Source organism: Aythya fuligula, chromosome 1, assembly GCF_009819795.1.
Source record: "Aythya fuligula isolate bAytFul2 chromosome 1, bAytFul2.pri, whole genome shotgun sequence".
In the NCBI taxonomy this organism is placed as follows: Eukaryota; Metazoa; Chordata; class Aves; order Anseriformes; family Anatidae; genus Aythya; species Aythya fuligula.
The window spans coordinates 137,092,250-137,108,433 of NC_045559.1; the positions used below are offsets into that span (position 1 = coordinate 137,092,250).

General features: G+C 41.8%; 1 protein-coding gene across 4 annotated transcripts in view; it reads left to right on the forward strand.

Annotated features, from left to right (window-relative positions):
* Positions 1-1,063: 1,063 nt before the first annotated feature.
* The window catches only part of HERC2 (HECT and RLD domain containing E3 ubiquitin protein ligase 2), a 110,149-nt gene continuing 95,028 nt past the window's right edge, over positions 1,064-16,184 (forward strand). For 3 of the 4 annotated variants that reach the window (XM_032185444.1, XM_032185471.1, XM_032185460.1), the window contains exons 1-3: positions 1,064-1,120; positions 1,529-1,639; positions 11,924-12,038. In XM_032185444.1, the coding sequence (XP_032041335.1) occupies positions 1,568-1,639; positions 11,924-12,038 (187 nt within the window). In that variant the 5' untranslated portion in view covers positions 1,064-1,120; positions 1,529-1,567. The remainder of the gene's footprint in view (positions 1,121-1,528; positions 1,640-11,923; positions 12,039-16,184) is intronic. The other variant, XM_032185450.1, reaches the window with a different exon arrangement.

The following is a 16,184-nucleotide window of genomic DNA, read 5'->3' on the forward strand; positions in this document are numbered from 1 at the left end:
ACCCCAACTCCCTCAGTTTGTCTTCGTAGGAGAGGTGCTCCAGCCACCTGATCATCCTTGTAGCCCTCTGGATTGCTAAAACAAGTCCATGTCTTTTTTTTTTTTTTTTTTTTAATTCTTAATCATAATAAAATGATTTGCCTAAGTATGATAACCTTTGCCCAAATGCATGCAAATGGTATTGGTTCTGTAGGAATTTTGTTGGTGTGCAGCCTGTGGTTGCACATGGGCCAAAACCCATTGTAGTCTCATCTGCCAAGCCCTGCTCCCACCTTTGGGCTCCTTGAGTGCTGGAGAACTGCAGTCTACATGCTGCAAGATACTGTAATTTTGATTAATTTGCATTTTGCACTACTGATCCATTTTGTCATCCCCGGCACAGTTTCAGCTTTTCCCTTTGGCAAGGGGCGCGCCGCGTTGGCCTGCAGCCCCCCTCGGCCCCTGCCAATTCCCCACATCACCACACCATAACAGCGGAACCTGCAGCTAAAATGACTGAAGGAAGTAAAGAGCAGAACAGCACTTTTTTATTTATTTATGTTTCTAAATCGATTTCTGGGTATAGTACGGTTTAGCGGAGGACTTGTTAGTGTTATGTCAGAGGTTGGACTCGGTTATCTCGGAGGTCTCTTCCAACCTAGAAGATTCTGTGATGACAGAGGGCTGTGTTTTTGCTACTGTCTATTTGATTTTACTTTATTTTATTTTATTTTGTTTTATTTTAAGCCGTGAGGCGGTGTCACACTTCAGGCCTTCACCATGCTGGAGGGGGGGGGGAGAGGTTGGGGGTCTGAGGGGGACCCCCTCCCTCTGCGCACTGCCCATCTATCTCCACTGCGCCGCTCCTCTCTATGGTGCGGCCCACTCGGGGCAGGATGTCCCGCCTCCCCCTCCCTTCTGATTGGCTGCGAGCCTCTCTGGCGTGCATAGGGGCCGGGCTGAGAAGGGGCCGAGCTCCCCCCCAGCTTCCAGTGTGGAGGGAGGGCGGGCGCGGGGAAGGCAGGGCCCGGCGCTGCCGGCGGACGAAGTGGGGGGGGGGGGGGCGGGCGGGCGGGTAGCGGGAAGGAGGGGCGAGGATAACCCGGGGCCGAGCGGGGCGAGGCGAGGCGAGGAGCCGCCGGTGAGTGCGGGCAGCGGGCAGCGCCTCCATCGGCTGCTGGGGGGCGGAGGGGGGACACACACACAGGGACCCCCCCGCACCCAGCCCCGGGATATGGCGGCGGCGGGGCGGGGGCCGTGCCCGGGCCTCCCTCGGTCCCTCCTCGGGCCCCTCTGGGTCCCCTCCCGGTGCCTCCGTCCCCGAGGGGCTCGGGGCCGCCCGGGGAGGCCTTCCTCGGGTGCTGGGGGAGGGGGTGGCCAAGGGTTTCCAACCCCCTGAGGCCCCCCCGGGGGGTCGCTCGCACCCTAAATTATTCAGGGCCCCGGGGGAGCCGCCCCGAGATACCCCCTGGTTGGCTTTGTGCCGGGCTGTTATTTATTTTTCTGCTCGCTGCGTGCCGGGTTGCTATTTATTTGTCTCCTCCCGCAGCAGGTTGGGTTGCTCGGCCAGGAGGCTGGCGGAGGGAAGATGTCTTCTGAGGCGTTTTGTCTGGCTGCGCAGGCGAGGTTCGACTCCAAATGGTTGAAGACAGACCTACAGGTGAGGCGTTGGGAGACCTTCCAGGTGCTTTGCAGGCTGGGCTGCAAAAGTGAGGTGGCTTGCTGAAAGGAATATGTACCTGGTATCACACTGCACTTCACACACACAGGCGCACAGAATTTCTAGGTTGGAAGAGACCTCAAGATCATCGAGTCCATCCTCTGACCTAACGCTAGCAGTCCCCACTAAACCATATCCCTAAGCTCTACATCTAAACGTCTTTTAAAGACCTCCAGGGATGGTGACTCCACCACTTCCCTGGGCAGCCTGTTCCAATGTCTAACAAAACTTGAGGGAACACTAAATTATTTTGAGCTGCAAATCTGTATTGTCAGTCCAGTCTCTTTTGCATAGAAACAAGCTGGACTACACGTGTGTGTTATCCTTGTGCAGTGCCAAAGCACACACCTGTGTACAGAGTGTTACTGCTAGAACAGAGTTCTTTAGGCTGCTGCCAAACTTCTGATCTTCAACCAAGTTCGTGGTTTTAATACACAAGAAAACTGACGTGAAAGACACTAGAAATCAACTTAAATTTTAAAGAGTTCAGATTAGCTGTTACCCCAATTGCTTGGGTAACAGGTGTAGGCTTCCTTTAGGCATCCTTTTCCAAGGGAGTTAATTTTGTATGGAGTCTGTCAAAGAGAGGTGGCTGAAATGGAACTGGTCTTTGTACTGGTATATGGTGAATTTTGCTATAGAGGATGACATGTTTACTTATCAAGATTGTGTGGTAGGGGAATGAGGATATTATCATGTTTGCCCAATTTGAGTTTGAAAGCAAAGAGGAAAATACAGAGAAGTTAGTGTTTTGGGTCAGTTACGTTTGTTTTGGATGAAATGGGTAACTAGAATAAGTCCTTGTGTTGTCTGTCTTCCTTCCTCCAGATGTAGCATAGAGATACCTTACTTTGAATAGGCTTTGCAAGTTCTTGCTCAAATCTCTGAAGTTCTTGTTGGGACAGGTCGGCTGGTGTTATTCCTTTGATAGATTTATTTATTTATTGCATCCTGAGTGACTTTACCCAAAAGTCCATCCTGCATAGGCTGGATGGTAGAGTTCAGCTGTCATTGTGTCTAGACAAAGGCCTGTTCTATGCACTTGTGACCCAAAAGCAAACTTTTTCCAGTATTTTACATCAAACAAGCTAAATCGGATTCTGAAGTGACAAGTTTAGTATGCAACCAACAGGGCTCTACTATACAATGTAAGGGCCATAAAATTACAGGGATCACCCTTGATTTGGCTAGATTAGTTCTGTCTCTTGTTTTTTATCCTTTCCAAAGGCCAAAGTTTCGGTTCAATGTTAGATGTTTTGGCTAAGGAGATGAATACGCTTAGTACAAAACAATTGGAAGATAAATATATTAAGAGTTATAGAAATACTGTTTCTAGTCCCTGGATGCTTAGTTCTAGATGGCAAATAAGTTGCTTTGGCTGTTTTAAAATTGTAGCTGAAAAAATGGCCATCTGTCTGGAATGGCTGCTGAATATGGATTGCATACTTTTCTTCCGTATTATACAAGGTGAACAATGTGACTATTCATGTGATTTGTCATATTTTTCCTCTCTGTTGTAATGTTTTTTCTTCTGCATCCCGTTTTTTATGCTTACATGCACTTTTGACAGGAAGGTTTCGATTGCCATCCGTACCTTAAGGATTATTTTCAACTGAGTGCATAAAATGCAGTGAAACACTTGTCTTTTATGGGACAGTTTTATAGCTAATGGGTTATAATAATTCCACTAAATAATAAAAATCTTAATTTGTAACAAATCTCTATGAATAAGTTCTATGAGAGTTGTTTATGAGTAATAAGTTAGACTGTAATTGCCAGGGTTCTCCCTTTGTTTTCTTCTAATCATGCTCTAGCCAAAATAATGAGATTAATGAAATAAGAGAACAGTAATCGTTTGTGATCTGCTGGACACAAACGTCGCTTCTCTGGAATGTGAAGCGTAGGCAGACCTCCCAGGTATCATACAGTTTTCTTACTAGGTTAGCAATTTTTGGCATTAGGCAGGTCCTCGTCACAGAACTCTGTGTAGATGTATCTGTTGGTTACTTTTTATTAATTAAAAAAAAAAAAAAGGCATGTGGTTCTTGATTTGCTCTTTTTATTGTATTAAATGGCAGATGTCTTCTGTCAAGTAAAGGGGTTTTAGGCTCTGGGGAATTTTTGTATTGCCTGATTGACCAGCATGACCTAGCTACTTGTGAAATCTCTTTGTAGACATAAATCCTGTATCACTTTGTTCTTTTTGTACCAAGCATGCAGATTTCCTGCCTTGTATGTATTTTTTTTTTTTTTACCTGCTTACTGTAGAAGGGCCTTGTCAGTGTTCAAGAGATTATTGACAGAAATAGAAATTATGAGAATAATACCTAGGAGAGATTTGAACAAAGGCACACTGATTTAAGTGAACGAATCGAGCTGACTACATGTTACTGATTAGAATTGACTCTGAAACTCTTCACTTTGCACCTAGATTCATAATTTCTTGCTTTACAGTAGTCAAAGAGCATGTTGGTGGGATTCCTTGGAGAAGGAAACTTGTACTGGGGAGTTCTTCACCTTAGGAGACATACAGAGATTAACCAGTCTCTAAAAGTAACTTTGTTGTTGTTGTTCTTGAATAACATTCTTTGCTGTTGCCTAATTTGAGGGTTATAGCTGGAAGTGGAAGGGAAGTATTTCTTCTGATTGATGAGCAGTTTCCAAAGTCTGACTCCTCCGTTTTTCTTGCCTCTGTTGCCAGAGGCTCTTTATTTAGACTTGATGGCTGTGGCAGTCACTGTGGATTAGAGGCACTGAAATGTCTCTGATGATCATTGGATTCTTTTTTGACTTTAGCTCAAGACAATGTTGTGGTAATAATGTAATAAATGATACTCTAATGTTATGTGCATTAATAGCAGTCTGTAACGTAGTGGTATTAATGGAATAAAATCCATGTGTCATTCTTTTCTTAGCATGGATTGTGTTTAATCACCTGTGAGAACCACTGTTTCAGCTGGCATTCAGGCCAAATTTAAGTATACTTACTGAGTTTTGGGGTGTTGGTGTTAACAGACAAAGCCAGCATGGTGTAGCATATTATTACTGTTCTTAAGAAAGTATCTGAGCCCTTTGTAGTAACAGTGAGCCTTTAGCCTCCAGGAGCAATTGACGTGGTGTGAAAAGTTGGTGGACACTATATGTCTTGATGACAGAATTTTTGCTTCTGTTAATATTAATTAAATAAGCTTCAGAGAAATTATTATAGGAAGCCAAAATGCTGTAGACTTAGGTGCAGCCCACAACTATGTCAGATCTTTTTTTTTACAAACTTTGTAATTAATTGACCCATTATTGTATGTTTAACAGCTGCTAGAAAAGTCTAAAAAAGTTTAGAAAAGTCTAAACACTCATCTTGTAAATTGTGTTTTATTTGTGTTGTTAATGATTGTTGTTAATTTGTGAATTCCTTCTGAACTTGGAGTTGCTTGAAAGGTTGGATTACCACTCATTTGATTTTATACATTTTATATTTTTGGTTTTGTTTTAATGCATATTAAAGCATATACCCATGCATGTCTATTACTAGTAGAAACCATCACTTGTGTAACAAAATCTGTAACGGGAGATTGTGTTCTAATGGCTATTCTAACGAAGGCATCCCTCTTAAAAGGAAAACATAACAAACTACAAATGCTAGGGAAGATTAAAGTTGTTTACTTAAACCTAGATAAGCAGTTTGCCAAGTCAATATGAGCTTTAAATAGTTCCATTGAAGTGAAGGTACTGCACCAGTTGTTTAGAACCTGGTGCAGAGAAGTTTAATTAGTGATGGCTGAATCATGAAAAAAACAGAATCAGTCAGCTAATGAGATGCATGCGTGTGTCTGGTGCTTATTGGACTGCCCATTCTGGATCCTGCAGAGGACTGTTGTGCTTAATAGCAGGGGATAAGGGAGAAAAGCTTTCATATTCCTGTAGCATGGGGGAAAAAAAACCCACAACGAAACTTTAAGCAATAGTGAAAGGTGCAAGGGCTGTCTACGAAAAAGACTAGCATGGATTTTCATCAGTTTTCATTCAATTTATGGTTGGTAGGCTATTTCTGTCTTCTTTTGCCACAGGGATTTGAGAGATCCTTTTAAATTGAAGCAGTCGCCTATTAGAGTTGCATTTGTCTGAAATCTTTTCACCTTCCCCCAAAGTTAAATTTGGCCTCTGTATTTTTGTGGAAGGCCAGTTGTTCTAGCACCTAGGTCAGTATCTTTGCTGATGTAAGTAAAGGATGTCTTGACTGTTAAGAAGTTAGTGAAAGATGTTTTCTTTGTTTTGTTGATTTCCCAGTCATTTTCTCCTTAGTTTCAGTATGCTGATCAAAAATGAAATGTAAAACTGCAAATGAGAACTCCTACCTTTTTAAATGTGGTGAAATTTGTAATGGAGAATTCTTAATATCTAAGAAATGAGGTAATTCTCCCTCCAGAATAAAAAGGAAGGGTCCAGAGAAGAGGTGAGGACTGGACTTTACATGGAGTGATAGGCTGGAGAAATTAAGATCAATGTTTGTGCAGGTATTTGGGCTTAGAGCTGCTGTTCCTCAAATAGAGGAAGTTAGAGAACTTCCCTTTGAAGTTTGAGGGTAAGACTTAGTTTTTCTTTGCTTTTGAACTTTAAATGTTAGTAAAATTTTGCAACAAATGGAAGCCTGGTCAACAGGGGGACGTTTCTAGTTTGACCCCAAATCTGTTGAAGTGACACAGGACTGCTGAACTTCATGGTCTTTGTCACCAGAACTTTAGAGCAATATGTTAGACCTAATGATGCTCCTCTGTGCTTTGTATGGGTGTGATTAGCAGCTGGGGTTTGTGGCATGCTTTAACAGGGAAGGAAGGAGGCTAGGACAGAATATAGAAGACAAAAAATGAAACATAAATTGAAGGGATTTAAAACAGTGAAAAGAGTGGAAAGGCTTAGGAAAGCACTTACTGTTTCTCCTGTGATATTCTTCTGTTCATGTGTTGAAAAAATATTTTTCACCTATTTCTAAATAAAAATGTATTTTAACGTACCTTTTAAAATGCAACCTATAGCTAATGCAGAAGTAACTGAGTGGAAGAACAGATTTCTGTCCACATTGCCCCCCCACCCCAACTGCTGACAATTCTGAGGTGAAGATTATTAAGTAGCTTATATTTTAAATCCATAATGACGTTTTGTGATTATCTTCTATTTCCAACGTAGCTGTATAATCAGGAATCCTACCTGAATCAGACCTTATGGCCTGTTTTTATGTTGTTTTCTTTCACTTGCATCATTTTTCTTGAACTCTGTTTAAGTTTTACAGAGGCTTCTGTGCTTGTTACAGGACAGTTTATGAAACCACATCAAGAATGCGATCTGCTAGAGCACATGGAATAAGCGTTGTCTGATTTTAAATAGTTGTCTTTAGAACCGAATCACAGCTTCTGATGGTTTTTAAAGTAACTTACTGAAAACAAACCTTGTAGTGGTGTTTTGAGGATTCCCAGAAGCTTATCCAGTTGTGGTTGCAATGTTTCATTTTGTAGAAATGTAAGGAAATGCTAATGCCTTGTTCTGTAGAGGTGATGGCAGGAAAGGGATATGTATGGGGGCAGAATTTCACTGCCAGCCCCATTGGAGAATAGGAATAACATATGCTAGCAACCAAACTAGAGATCCCTTTGACTGAATTAAGTCTTGTACTAGACAGAGTAAATTACAGTTTAACTGTAGAGATAAGATTAGCAAAAGATTAGAGTAGGGGCTGCTCAGTTTACAGTACAGTAAAAGTTTGCTTTGAAGTCTGTTTGGGCCCTTGCTTTTTTGACTTGGGTAAGTGATCAGGACTGAGATTTAGGTCTATGTGGGAAGTATAAATTTGGTGAGGTGCGTGCCTTAGAAGTGCAGAGATCAAGAAGATGTGGTCTAGAGATGAGAACGTGTAATAAATGGTGGAAGTAGGTTGTGTTTGTGAAGGTGAGGTGTAAAGGAGATGAAGATGTGTGGTTGTATCTGAAAGGAAGTTAGGAGCTATTATGGGAAAGATGAGGGAGATCTGGGGCATGGGGAATGCCACTTGATACGATGAAATGAGTAGGGAGGTTAAGAACAAGTGGCAGGGCTGTAGGGTACTGGTTAGTGGGGCTGGAGTTATGGCACTGCTGTTGTCTCAGACTTGGGAAGCAAGTGTCTGGGTGGTGGGGCAAGCAGGGACTTGGGGTCCTTGTGGTAAATTTACAGAGCTTACATCTCTGCAACTGTCAACAGTTGGAAACATTCAGTGAAAACTTATTCTTTGTTAATTTAGTGAGTTTGTCAAATTAATCCCTTTAAACATTCACAAATGAAGGTACTAAATTATTAGAGGGAAAGATGATCGTGTAAATCAAATAAATAGTGGGTGGGTGTTAGACTTGTACTCTTGTACTTGCCATGCCAGTATGTCAGAAACAGTGAAGAGACAGTAAGATGTAACATACTCCTGCAGAATATTTGTGAGAAGTCATTGTGAACAGCACCCTCTTTTTTAACAAGTAATTTGCATATTTAAGTAACTGCATGGCATGCAGAGGTCCCACAATACATTGAAAGTTCTAAATTCTGCTGGTTAATAATTCATTCATGTTAAAACATACTGGCTTTCCTGATACTATTATTCTGTCATTTTGTGCTTACATGTGCGGTGTGCTAGTTAGGGAATGACTTTTATGCTATAAAGTTGACTTATTGTTATCTTCAGCTGCTAGTTTCGCAGAAAAACAGAGGGGCTGAGGCTGTCAGGGCCCTCTGGAGGCCACCAGGCCCCAGCCCTGCCCCAGCAGGGCCACCCAGCGCAGGCTGCCCAGGCCCATCTCCAGGCGGCTTTGGAGGGCCCCAAGGAGGAGACCCCACAGCCTCTCTGGGCAGCCTGTGCCAGGGCTCCTCACCCGCACAGCACAGAAGTGCTGCCTGGGGCTCAGGGGGAGCCTCCTGGGGGCCTGGTTGTGCCCAGGGCCTCTGCTCCTGGCACTGGGCACCACTGAAGAGAACCCGGCTGTGTTGTCGCTGCGCTCTCCCTTCAGGTGTTTGTTGACATTGATGAGGTCCCCCTGAGCTGCCTCCACTTCAGGATGAACAGCCCCAGTGCGCAGCCTTTCCTCATATATGAGCTACTCCAGTCCCTTAACTGTTTTCATGGTCCTTCACTGGACCCTCTCCAGTTCATGTCCCTCTTGTACTGGGGCCAGAACTGGGCCCAGTGCTCCAGATGTGGCCTCACCGGTGCTGAGCAGCGGGGGAAAGATCACTTCCCTCAACCACTGTCAGTGCTTCGCCTGATGCAGTGCAGGACACCGCCAGCTTTCTGTGTGGCAGGGGCACATTGCTGGCTCGTGTTGAACTTTGTGTCCCTCAGGGCCCTTCCTGCCAATCTGTTTCCCAGCTGGGTGGCCCTCAGCATATGTTGGTGTATGGGGTTGTTCTTCCCCAGGTGCAGCACTTGGCACTTCTTGTTGAACTTCATGAGGCTCCTTTCAGCCCGTCAAGGTCCCTCTGGATGGCAGCATGACCCTCTGGCATATCGGTCACTCCTCCCACTTTCTGTGGGTTAGCTGAAATGTGAAGGGAGTTGGGAAGCTTCTGTTACGGTTCTGGAATTTTTGGATTATGTCAATAAAACTACTTGAACAATTTATCCCTTTAAAATTCACCTTCGCTTCCACTTCTGGCTGTCACAGTGGCGCTGTTTAATGTGTTTGCTCTACATCGAGTAGATTAATAGCGACCCTGTTACAGTTGGAATTGAGTTGCCTGCAGTTACGACACGTGAACTGGTTGTATGTACTGCTTCTTCAATATCCTTTCAGGCGGTTGCTTTGGTTATTGCTGCAAGGAAAGCCCGATAGTCCTTTACGTTCAAACTTGTCCCTTCCCCCCTCTCCCTCAGTGCATATTCCACTAGCAAAATGTTAACGACAGCATGAATGAAAGCAAGTTTGTTTTTTTGGAGTCTGCTTATAGTGTAAGCTTCCACATGACATATTTGGAGGAGGAGGAGGAGCGCTCTCTGACCTATAATCTCAGTGGCTGCTTTATCTTTGTGCAACATAACAAGAAAATGACTGATAAGAATTTGAACGCCAAACCCCAGGCAGAAGAAATTTTGTTTACTCTTTCAGTTTTGAGCTGCTTGAAGGACTTGTAGAGCTTAGGGATATGGTTTAGTGGAGGGCTGTTAGCGTTAGGTTGGAGGTTGGACTCGATGACCTTGAGGTCTCTTCCAACCTAGAAAATTCTGTGATTCTGATTCTGTGACTTGAGCGAGCTTTGTGCCATGTAAAAAGGTTAGAGGTTAAAATGGAAAAAATCCTTTTCATTCTGCTATGGCAGTGCTTACAAAAGTAGGAAGTTTTCCTGATTAATATAATGTTGCATTATGAAGAATCATGAGTTCAAAGGCTGTAGGTTTCTCAGTGTGTAAGTTTAAGGGCAGTGAGAACTATTTCCATGCCAGGGTGATTTGAGAACATAAAATGGAAAAGATGACAATTTAATGGGCAGAAGCCTTTATTTTGTGAAAATTATTTTTGCAAAAGTTATTTCTGCAAATCATCCCAAGGGTTGCCTTCTTTCCTATTTCTCAAGCTTGTGTTTTGCCATAGATTAGCATTGAGCAGGTGAACATCCTAAAATAATTAAACATCTTCTATGCAATAGGAGCCAAAAACAGTGAAAAAGAAAACCTATCATTGACAACTGGGAAAAATAAATTCTTTAGGTGTCCCAGTAAAGAATATGCCCATGTCTGATGAAGGAGAAAATGAGCGCCTGTGCCTTTGTTGAAATATTTATAGACCTAGAACAATGCAAGAAATTCAGTCGGTGATGGAAGAGGGTTTTTTGTTTGTTTTTTACTTTGTTGAAGTGTGGCTTTAGTTCAATCTATTCTGTGTTTTTTTTTTTTTTTTTAATTTAACCCAAGCGTAAAGTTTTTAGGAAAACCCAATCTCTGCAAGAGACCCCTATTCCCTCTAGCCCCAAAGAAAAAGGAATGTCACTTTCTTTAAAATAAGTTCACAAAGTAATTCTGGTGCTGCATAATTGGTAAATTGCAGATGAGTTGAGTGAGGTCTAGGTCAGACTGTGTGATTCTTCTCTCTATTACCTCCCTGAGGAAAGGAAATAGCAAGTGACAAATACATACAATTTGTCAGCCCGTACTTTGAGTAAAAGAAAAGGAAATCATTAATACTTGTTGGAGTGAATTTCTGGCTTATGCAATATGAAGTCAAAAAGCTAATGTGGTGATTTAGTATGCTGCAGTGGTGTCATAATGTGCAACCTGTCTTTAATTTTTCATGTTGCTTAGATTAGCTGGGTCAGCAAATGACCTCCCTGCAGTTGGTTGTGGCTCTTAAAAACTGTGATCTTCAATAAAATATCCTTAGGAAACTGATCAAAAGAAAGTACAGGCAGACTTCTGTGGATAAAGGCAAATATTAACAGCAGTTGTGTAACTTCTTTGTGTTATTCCTCCTCACTTAAAACACTTTGGACTTGAATGTTAGTTACATAACCCAAGAGTGCTTCTAAATAAGCTTTCAGCATTTTTCTTGGATGTCTCCGCTGCACGGCTCTGGCATGCTGAAGGAATTCTGTTTGCCAGTTCCATTTACTCCCCTTCTCCCTTCTGCTACGTGGTTGCAAATTATAGCCTGGTTATTAAGGAGTTCGCTTGAGATGTAGACTCCTGTTTTGCGATGTCCTATAGAGCATAGATCACCGGCAGCAGAGGAGAGGTTATCTTGGTCAGTAGGTTTCTTCAAAGGAGATTCAAGGTAGTTTCATGAATTGGTGACCTTCGTGTCATGTACCCTGACTGAGTTCCATGCTCTTCAGTCTCTGGTTTGGAGAGGGGATTGTAGTGACTTCCCCTGTGAAAAAGGGGAAAAGGGATTTACCCAAATTAGTGCATGATGTCATCTTGAAATCGGGTATTTCTGAGGTGACCAAATCATGCTTTTTATGGGAGTTATTCACCAAAAGCAAATTGGTCTTGCTGTATTTAAGTCCACACAGTCAGATCAGATAGTTCTTAATCTGAAAATAGCACAGCTAGAGAATCGGAGATCCTGAAGATCATTTAAGTCTCTGTCAAACACACAATGAATTTACCAGTGAGGTGACATATGGTGTTTTTAAAAATTTCTTCCGTGTTGGCTTGAGGGGAAAAATACAACTGTATGTAACTGCATATAACATTGTTTTTTTTCTTTTTTTTAACAGCTTGCTTTTACACGAGATGGACTCTGTGGCTTATGGAATGAAATGGTAAAAGATGGGGAGATTGTATATCCTGGAACAGAATTAACACAAAGTAGTGAACTACCTCCAAGAAAAGGTATGTTTTTTTTTTTCCTTTTTTTGTGGTGAAAGTGGAATTCGGAGTTCATACTGGTTCATACTGGCTTTGGTTTCTTGTCACGTGTCTACACAGTCTGCCAGTGTTCATATTTTGAGTTAAATGCAATTGGAACTGATCTCTTTTAAAGTGTGCAGGAAGGTAATGTCTGAGTCTTCAAATGAGGGCTTAAATCTGTTCCAGTCTCTTTTTAAATTAAACATCATAACCACTCGTGTTATGATGAGCGAGGCTTGGCGGTGTCCTTCTGTTCACTCTCCTTGGTGTGTTTACAGCTGAGGCCTTTGTCTAAAGGAAGTGGGCTGAGGAAGGGGTAAAGGTGATAGTGCTATTTCTAATTTTGTTTATAGTCTTCATGAAGTGACTAAAAGGTCAGCTGAAAACTGTCCGCAATCCAGCTGCACATGTAGTGCTTTTTTTTTTTTGTCTTCTAGTTTCCTTTAGGGCAGGTCAAACACTGCAAATCAAATGACAGAGTAAAGTATCTATTCAGATTAATAATCACATTCTTTGATTAGAGACTTGCTCAATATTTTACGAAAGGAATAGAGAATTATTAATATCTGTCATTGGATATTCAATGATTTTCATCTTTCTGAAATACCTGGATTTGGTGTGCCATTTAGCTTCCCCTTTATCAATAAGGGGGTTTGTGGAAAGCAGCAAAAACTTTCTTAAAAATGTGAGTGTTCAGTTACTATGAATAGCACAAGTAGTCTGCCTTTTTGTTCCTTTGGAGGTGTGAAGTGTAGGTCCAGTAGAGTGGAGGTCATGTCCGTTCTTTTCTACGTACTTCTAAAACACCTATATATTTTTTTTTTTTTTGGAAGCTACAACAGTTTAGAAATCTTAAGAGTTAAGAGCCTGAGAAGGCTATATTCAGATCAGTGTATGAATTCTCTTTCAGTGTAGTTAGCCGCCTTAAATGCCACCGTGCTGGGCTGCAGGGTTTGTAAGGTGTAACTGTTTTGTTTACTAGACTTGAACTTTGAAAAGGAAAAGTTAATCAAGGCTATTTCTGGTCAGCGTTGATCAGGTTGTATGTTTGATTTGGTTAGGCACTAGTGAGTCGTGAAACCAGAAAAACTGGTGGTCCTTTTGCAGCTCAAATTGAATTTCATGAAATGAAAATGTGGAATACTTCAGTCTGTTTAGTTAGTAGTTCATTTTTTACATAAATGTTGTACAAATCTATTTCAAGAGGAAATGGAAAAGTGCATGCCAGTAACCAGACTTACATAAATCCTAGTGTTTTTATATGAAAATCAATATATTCAAATATCAATATTTGGATTATGCTGCTCTATCGACTAATTTGGAGATGAGAGGTTGCTGTAGTCCTTTTTATTTAGTCTGTTGTAAGAAGTTTTGATTTATACTCATATGTTCTAATCCTTTTACTTCACTAGTGCTGTATCGTTCTCTGCTAATGCTGGCTGGGCTGCTGGGCAGAGGTGCTTCATTCTTGCAGCGGGTGATCAGCAGAGGCAGTAGATTGGAAAACCACGTTACTGATAGTGAAAAGGATTCCTTCTCTTCTCTAGAAAGTACAAATACTGCATTTGTTTTCCTGTTAGCAGAAACATTTGGTTAGGAATAACCCCTTTGTTTTTTCTTCATGACACTTTCAGAAAAACATGTGTGATTAATGCATCCAGGGAAATGAGTTTGCTTGTTTCCAAGTATCACCGAAGGGCACAGCTGTGACAGTAGTGATGTTCAAATTCAGGTGTGCTCGCGGTATGGCATGTACTTAAAAGGTAGTCGGGCTGCCATCAGGAAAATTGGATCAGTTTAATGTCTGGAAATACTAAAAAGTATTAAAAATATTTTTTCCTATTAAGCTTTTAAGTTAGGAAGCCATTACTGTACATTTTGAAGATGTCAGTTGATGACGCAAGTCCTTTTTTTGTTTCCACAAACTTGTGTGTAAATGGAATTTCTGTTTCAATTAGCTACATTAAATAAGGTAAAACTATAAAATAATCAACTTCACGCCTCTGTCCTGTCACTGGTAAGCACAGTGGGTTTCCTCTCCTCTTGTTGCCTCTTCTCTTCTGTTGTGCCCCTTATCTGGAAGTTGGACCTTTGTCTGTCAGCCTGGTGCTGTTGAATGCATGCGCCTCACTCAGCATTGTGTCTGCAAACAGATGATCAAGTCCAAATGCCCAAGTGGTTGCAGAGAGGCTGGCACAGCCCAAACCTTTGTAATGAGAATAACAGTATGTGGGAAGTGGTTATGCTGGCTACCCTTCAGACAACATGTATATGAAACTGTAGCAGTGAGCAGGCATGCAGGCTGGCTCCTGCTTTGAGACTCCTTTCATGTTTAAAAAAGTTCTTTCTTACATGGGAAAAGTGCCTCTCTTTTTCTTGCTCTTTGCTGTGTCCTGCAAGCTATTTACATTGGCTCTACTCAGTGTTCTAGTCATTCAGTACTCAGCTGTGGATTACCAGACTCTTTGCAGGACCAGAGGAAATCCGAAGTCATCCTGTTGGACAGTTTGACTTCATAACTACCAAATGCTTTATTGCATGTTCGACAGATTTTTTAAAAAAATCATTTAAAAAGTAGTATACCCCAGAAGACAAACTTTATTTCTGGTTAGGGCTGGGTGATTGGAATTTTCTGTCATCTGGACTTCCACACCTTGGAGGCTGTGTAAATATGATTTATATATGGTTAGGCACGCATCCTTCCTTCACAAATAGCAATCAACATGTATGTATATTTACGTAGTCTATATCATGTAAAACACTTAGCATTTGGGCTTTTCAGTGAATCTTCCTCATCCCATGTAGCAAGGTATAGTCATTGTTATCCATCCCCTCATCTTTTCCTTTGCAGAAGTCAGGAAGAAGCTGGACTTGAAAATGTGTGTGTCCAGTGTCAGTGATCAGGTCTGGGGGAAGTTTTCACAAACATGTTGCTTGCAGATGCTGCAGATCTCAAGTTGCTGATCCTCTGAAGGGTTGGTGGTTATGGGAAAAGAAACTGGAAGAGATGGCTTGGATGTTTAGGGCTTCATATGTTAATGCTGTTATCTCCTGGCTGGCTCTTTGGCGGAGGGAACTTGTTATTTGTTACTGGTATTGAAATATTTCCTCGATCTCAGATTACCAAATACTATTTTAGAGTAATTGTGAAACGCAGCCTGCCCTTAAAGCACACTGTGTAACTTGTGAGCGGCAAGGTATTTGTGGCAACATCTGCTGGGAAATGGTTGCAGGCTTTTTTCTTCTGCTGAGGAATTCCTGACCTGATCAGTTGTTGGAACCGGGAGCAGCACAAGATCTTTCTGTAGTAGGTGCTTGAGGCAATTACATTTCATGTTCAGTGAAGAAAATAAGGCCCACTTCTAGCTGTTTCCTTTCTCTCCCCTCTTTATGCTTTGGGAGCTAACTTCTAGCTGTGGATGATTACTTCAGTTGCTCGGTTTTCACTCTCTGAGCATACCTACCTCATCCTGGAGGCTTATGATTATAAACCAAAATCCAGTTAAGAGAAAGTTCATTTGGGGAACTGTAACATAGGTGTTTTCCCCTTCTACATTCCTCAGTGTTCACACATCAATTTGAGAAAAATGATGTTAAAATAGGCTGCCACACTGCCACTTTTTTTTTGTGTGTGTGTTCTTTTGAAAACTGCCTTATTGTTTGTTATTTTGGTCTGTGCAGGCTTTTCTCAAGTTTTCTTCCTTCCAGCCCCCATTTTCTTTGGGGTTCCCTTTCCACAATCCCTTTCTCTAAGCATAACTGAGCTGCCATGAATATGAAGACCGTGCTGCTGCTTTTAATTTAGACTGATACCAGCATTGTCCCTACAGAGAAAGTGGTTTTGTGCAAGCATAGAGAAGTCTTTGAGAAACAATTTGTCATGGGATTTTTATGTGGTTTTCTGTTTTTTTTTTTTTTTTTTTCTCTTTTAGCTCAGCTCCCTCCTTTTTCCCCCTACCTTCCTTTTCTGCTCATATAAGAAAGTAAAGAAACTCCTCCTAGTGGATTTGTGTATGTTTAATGTCAAGGTTATTTGTGTACGACACAGTGCTGAAGTTCCAGCCTGGGCTGGGACCTCGTCTCCTTGCAGTGAGGGACTAAGTTCGTAGCCCTTTGTTGTCATCCTTT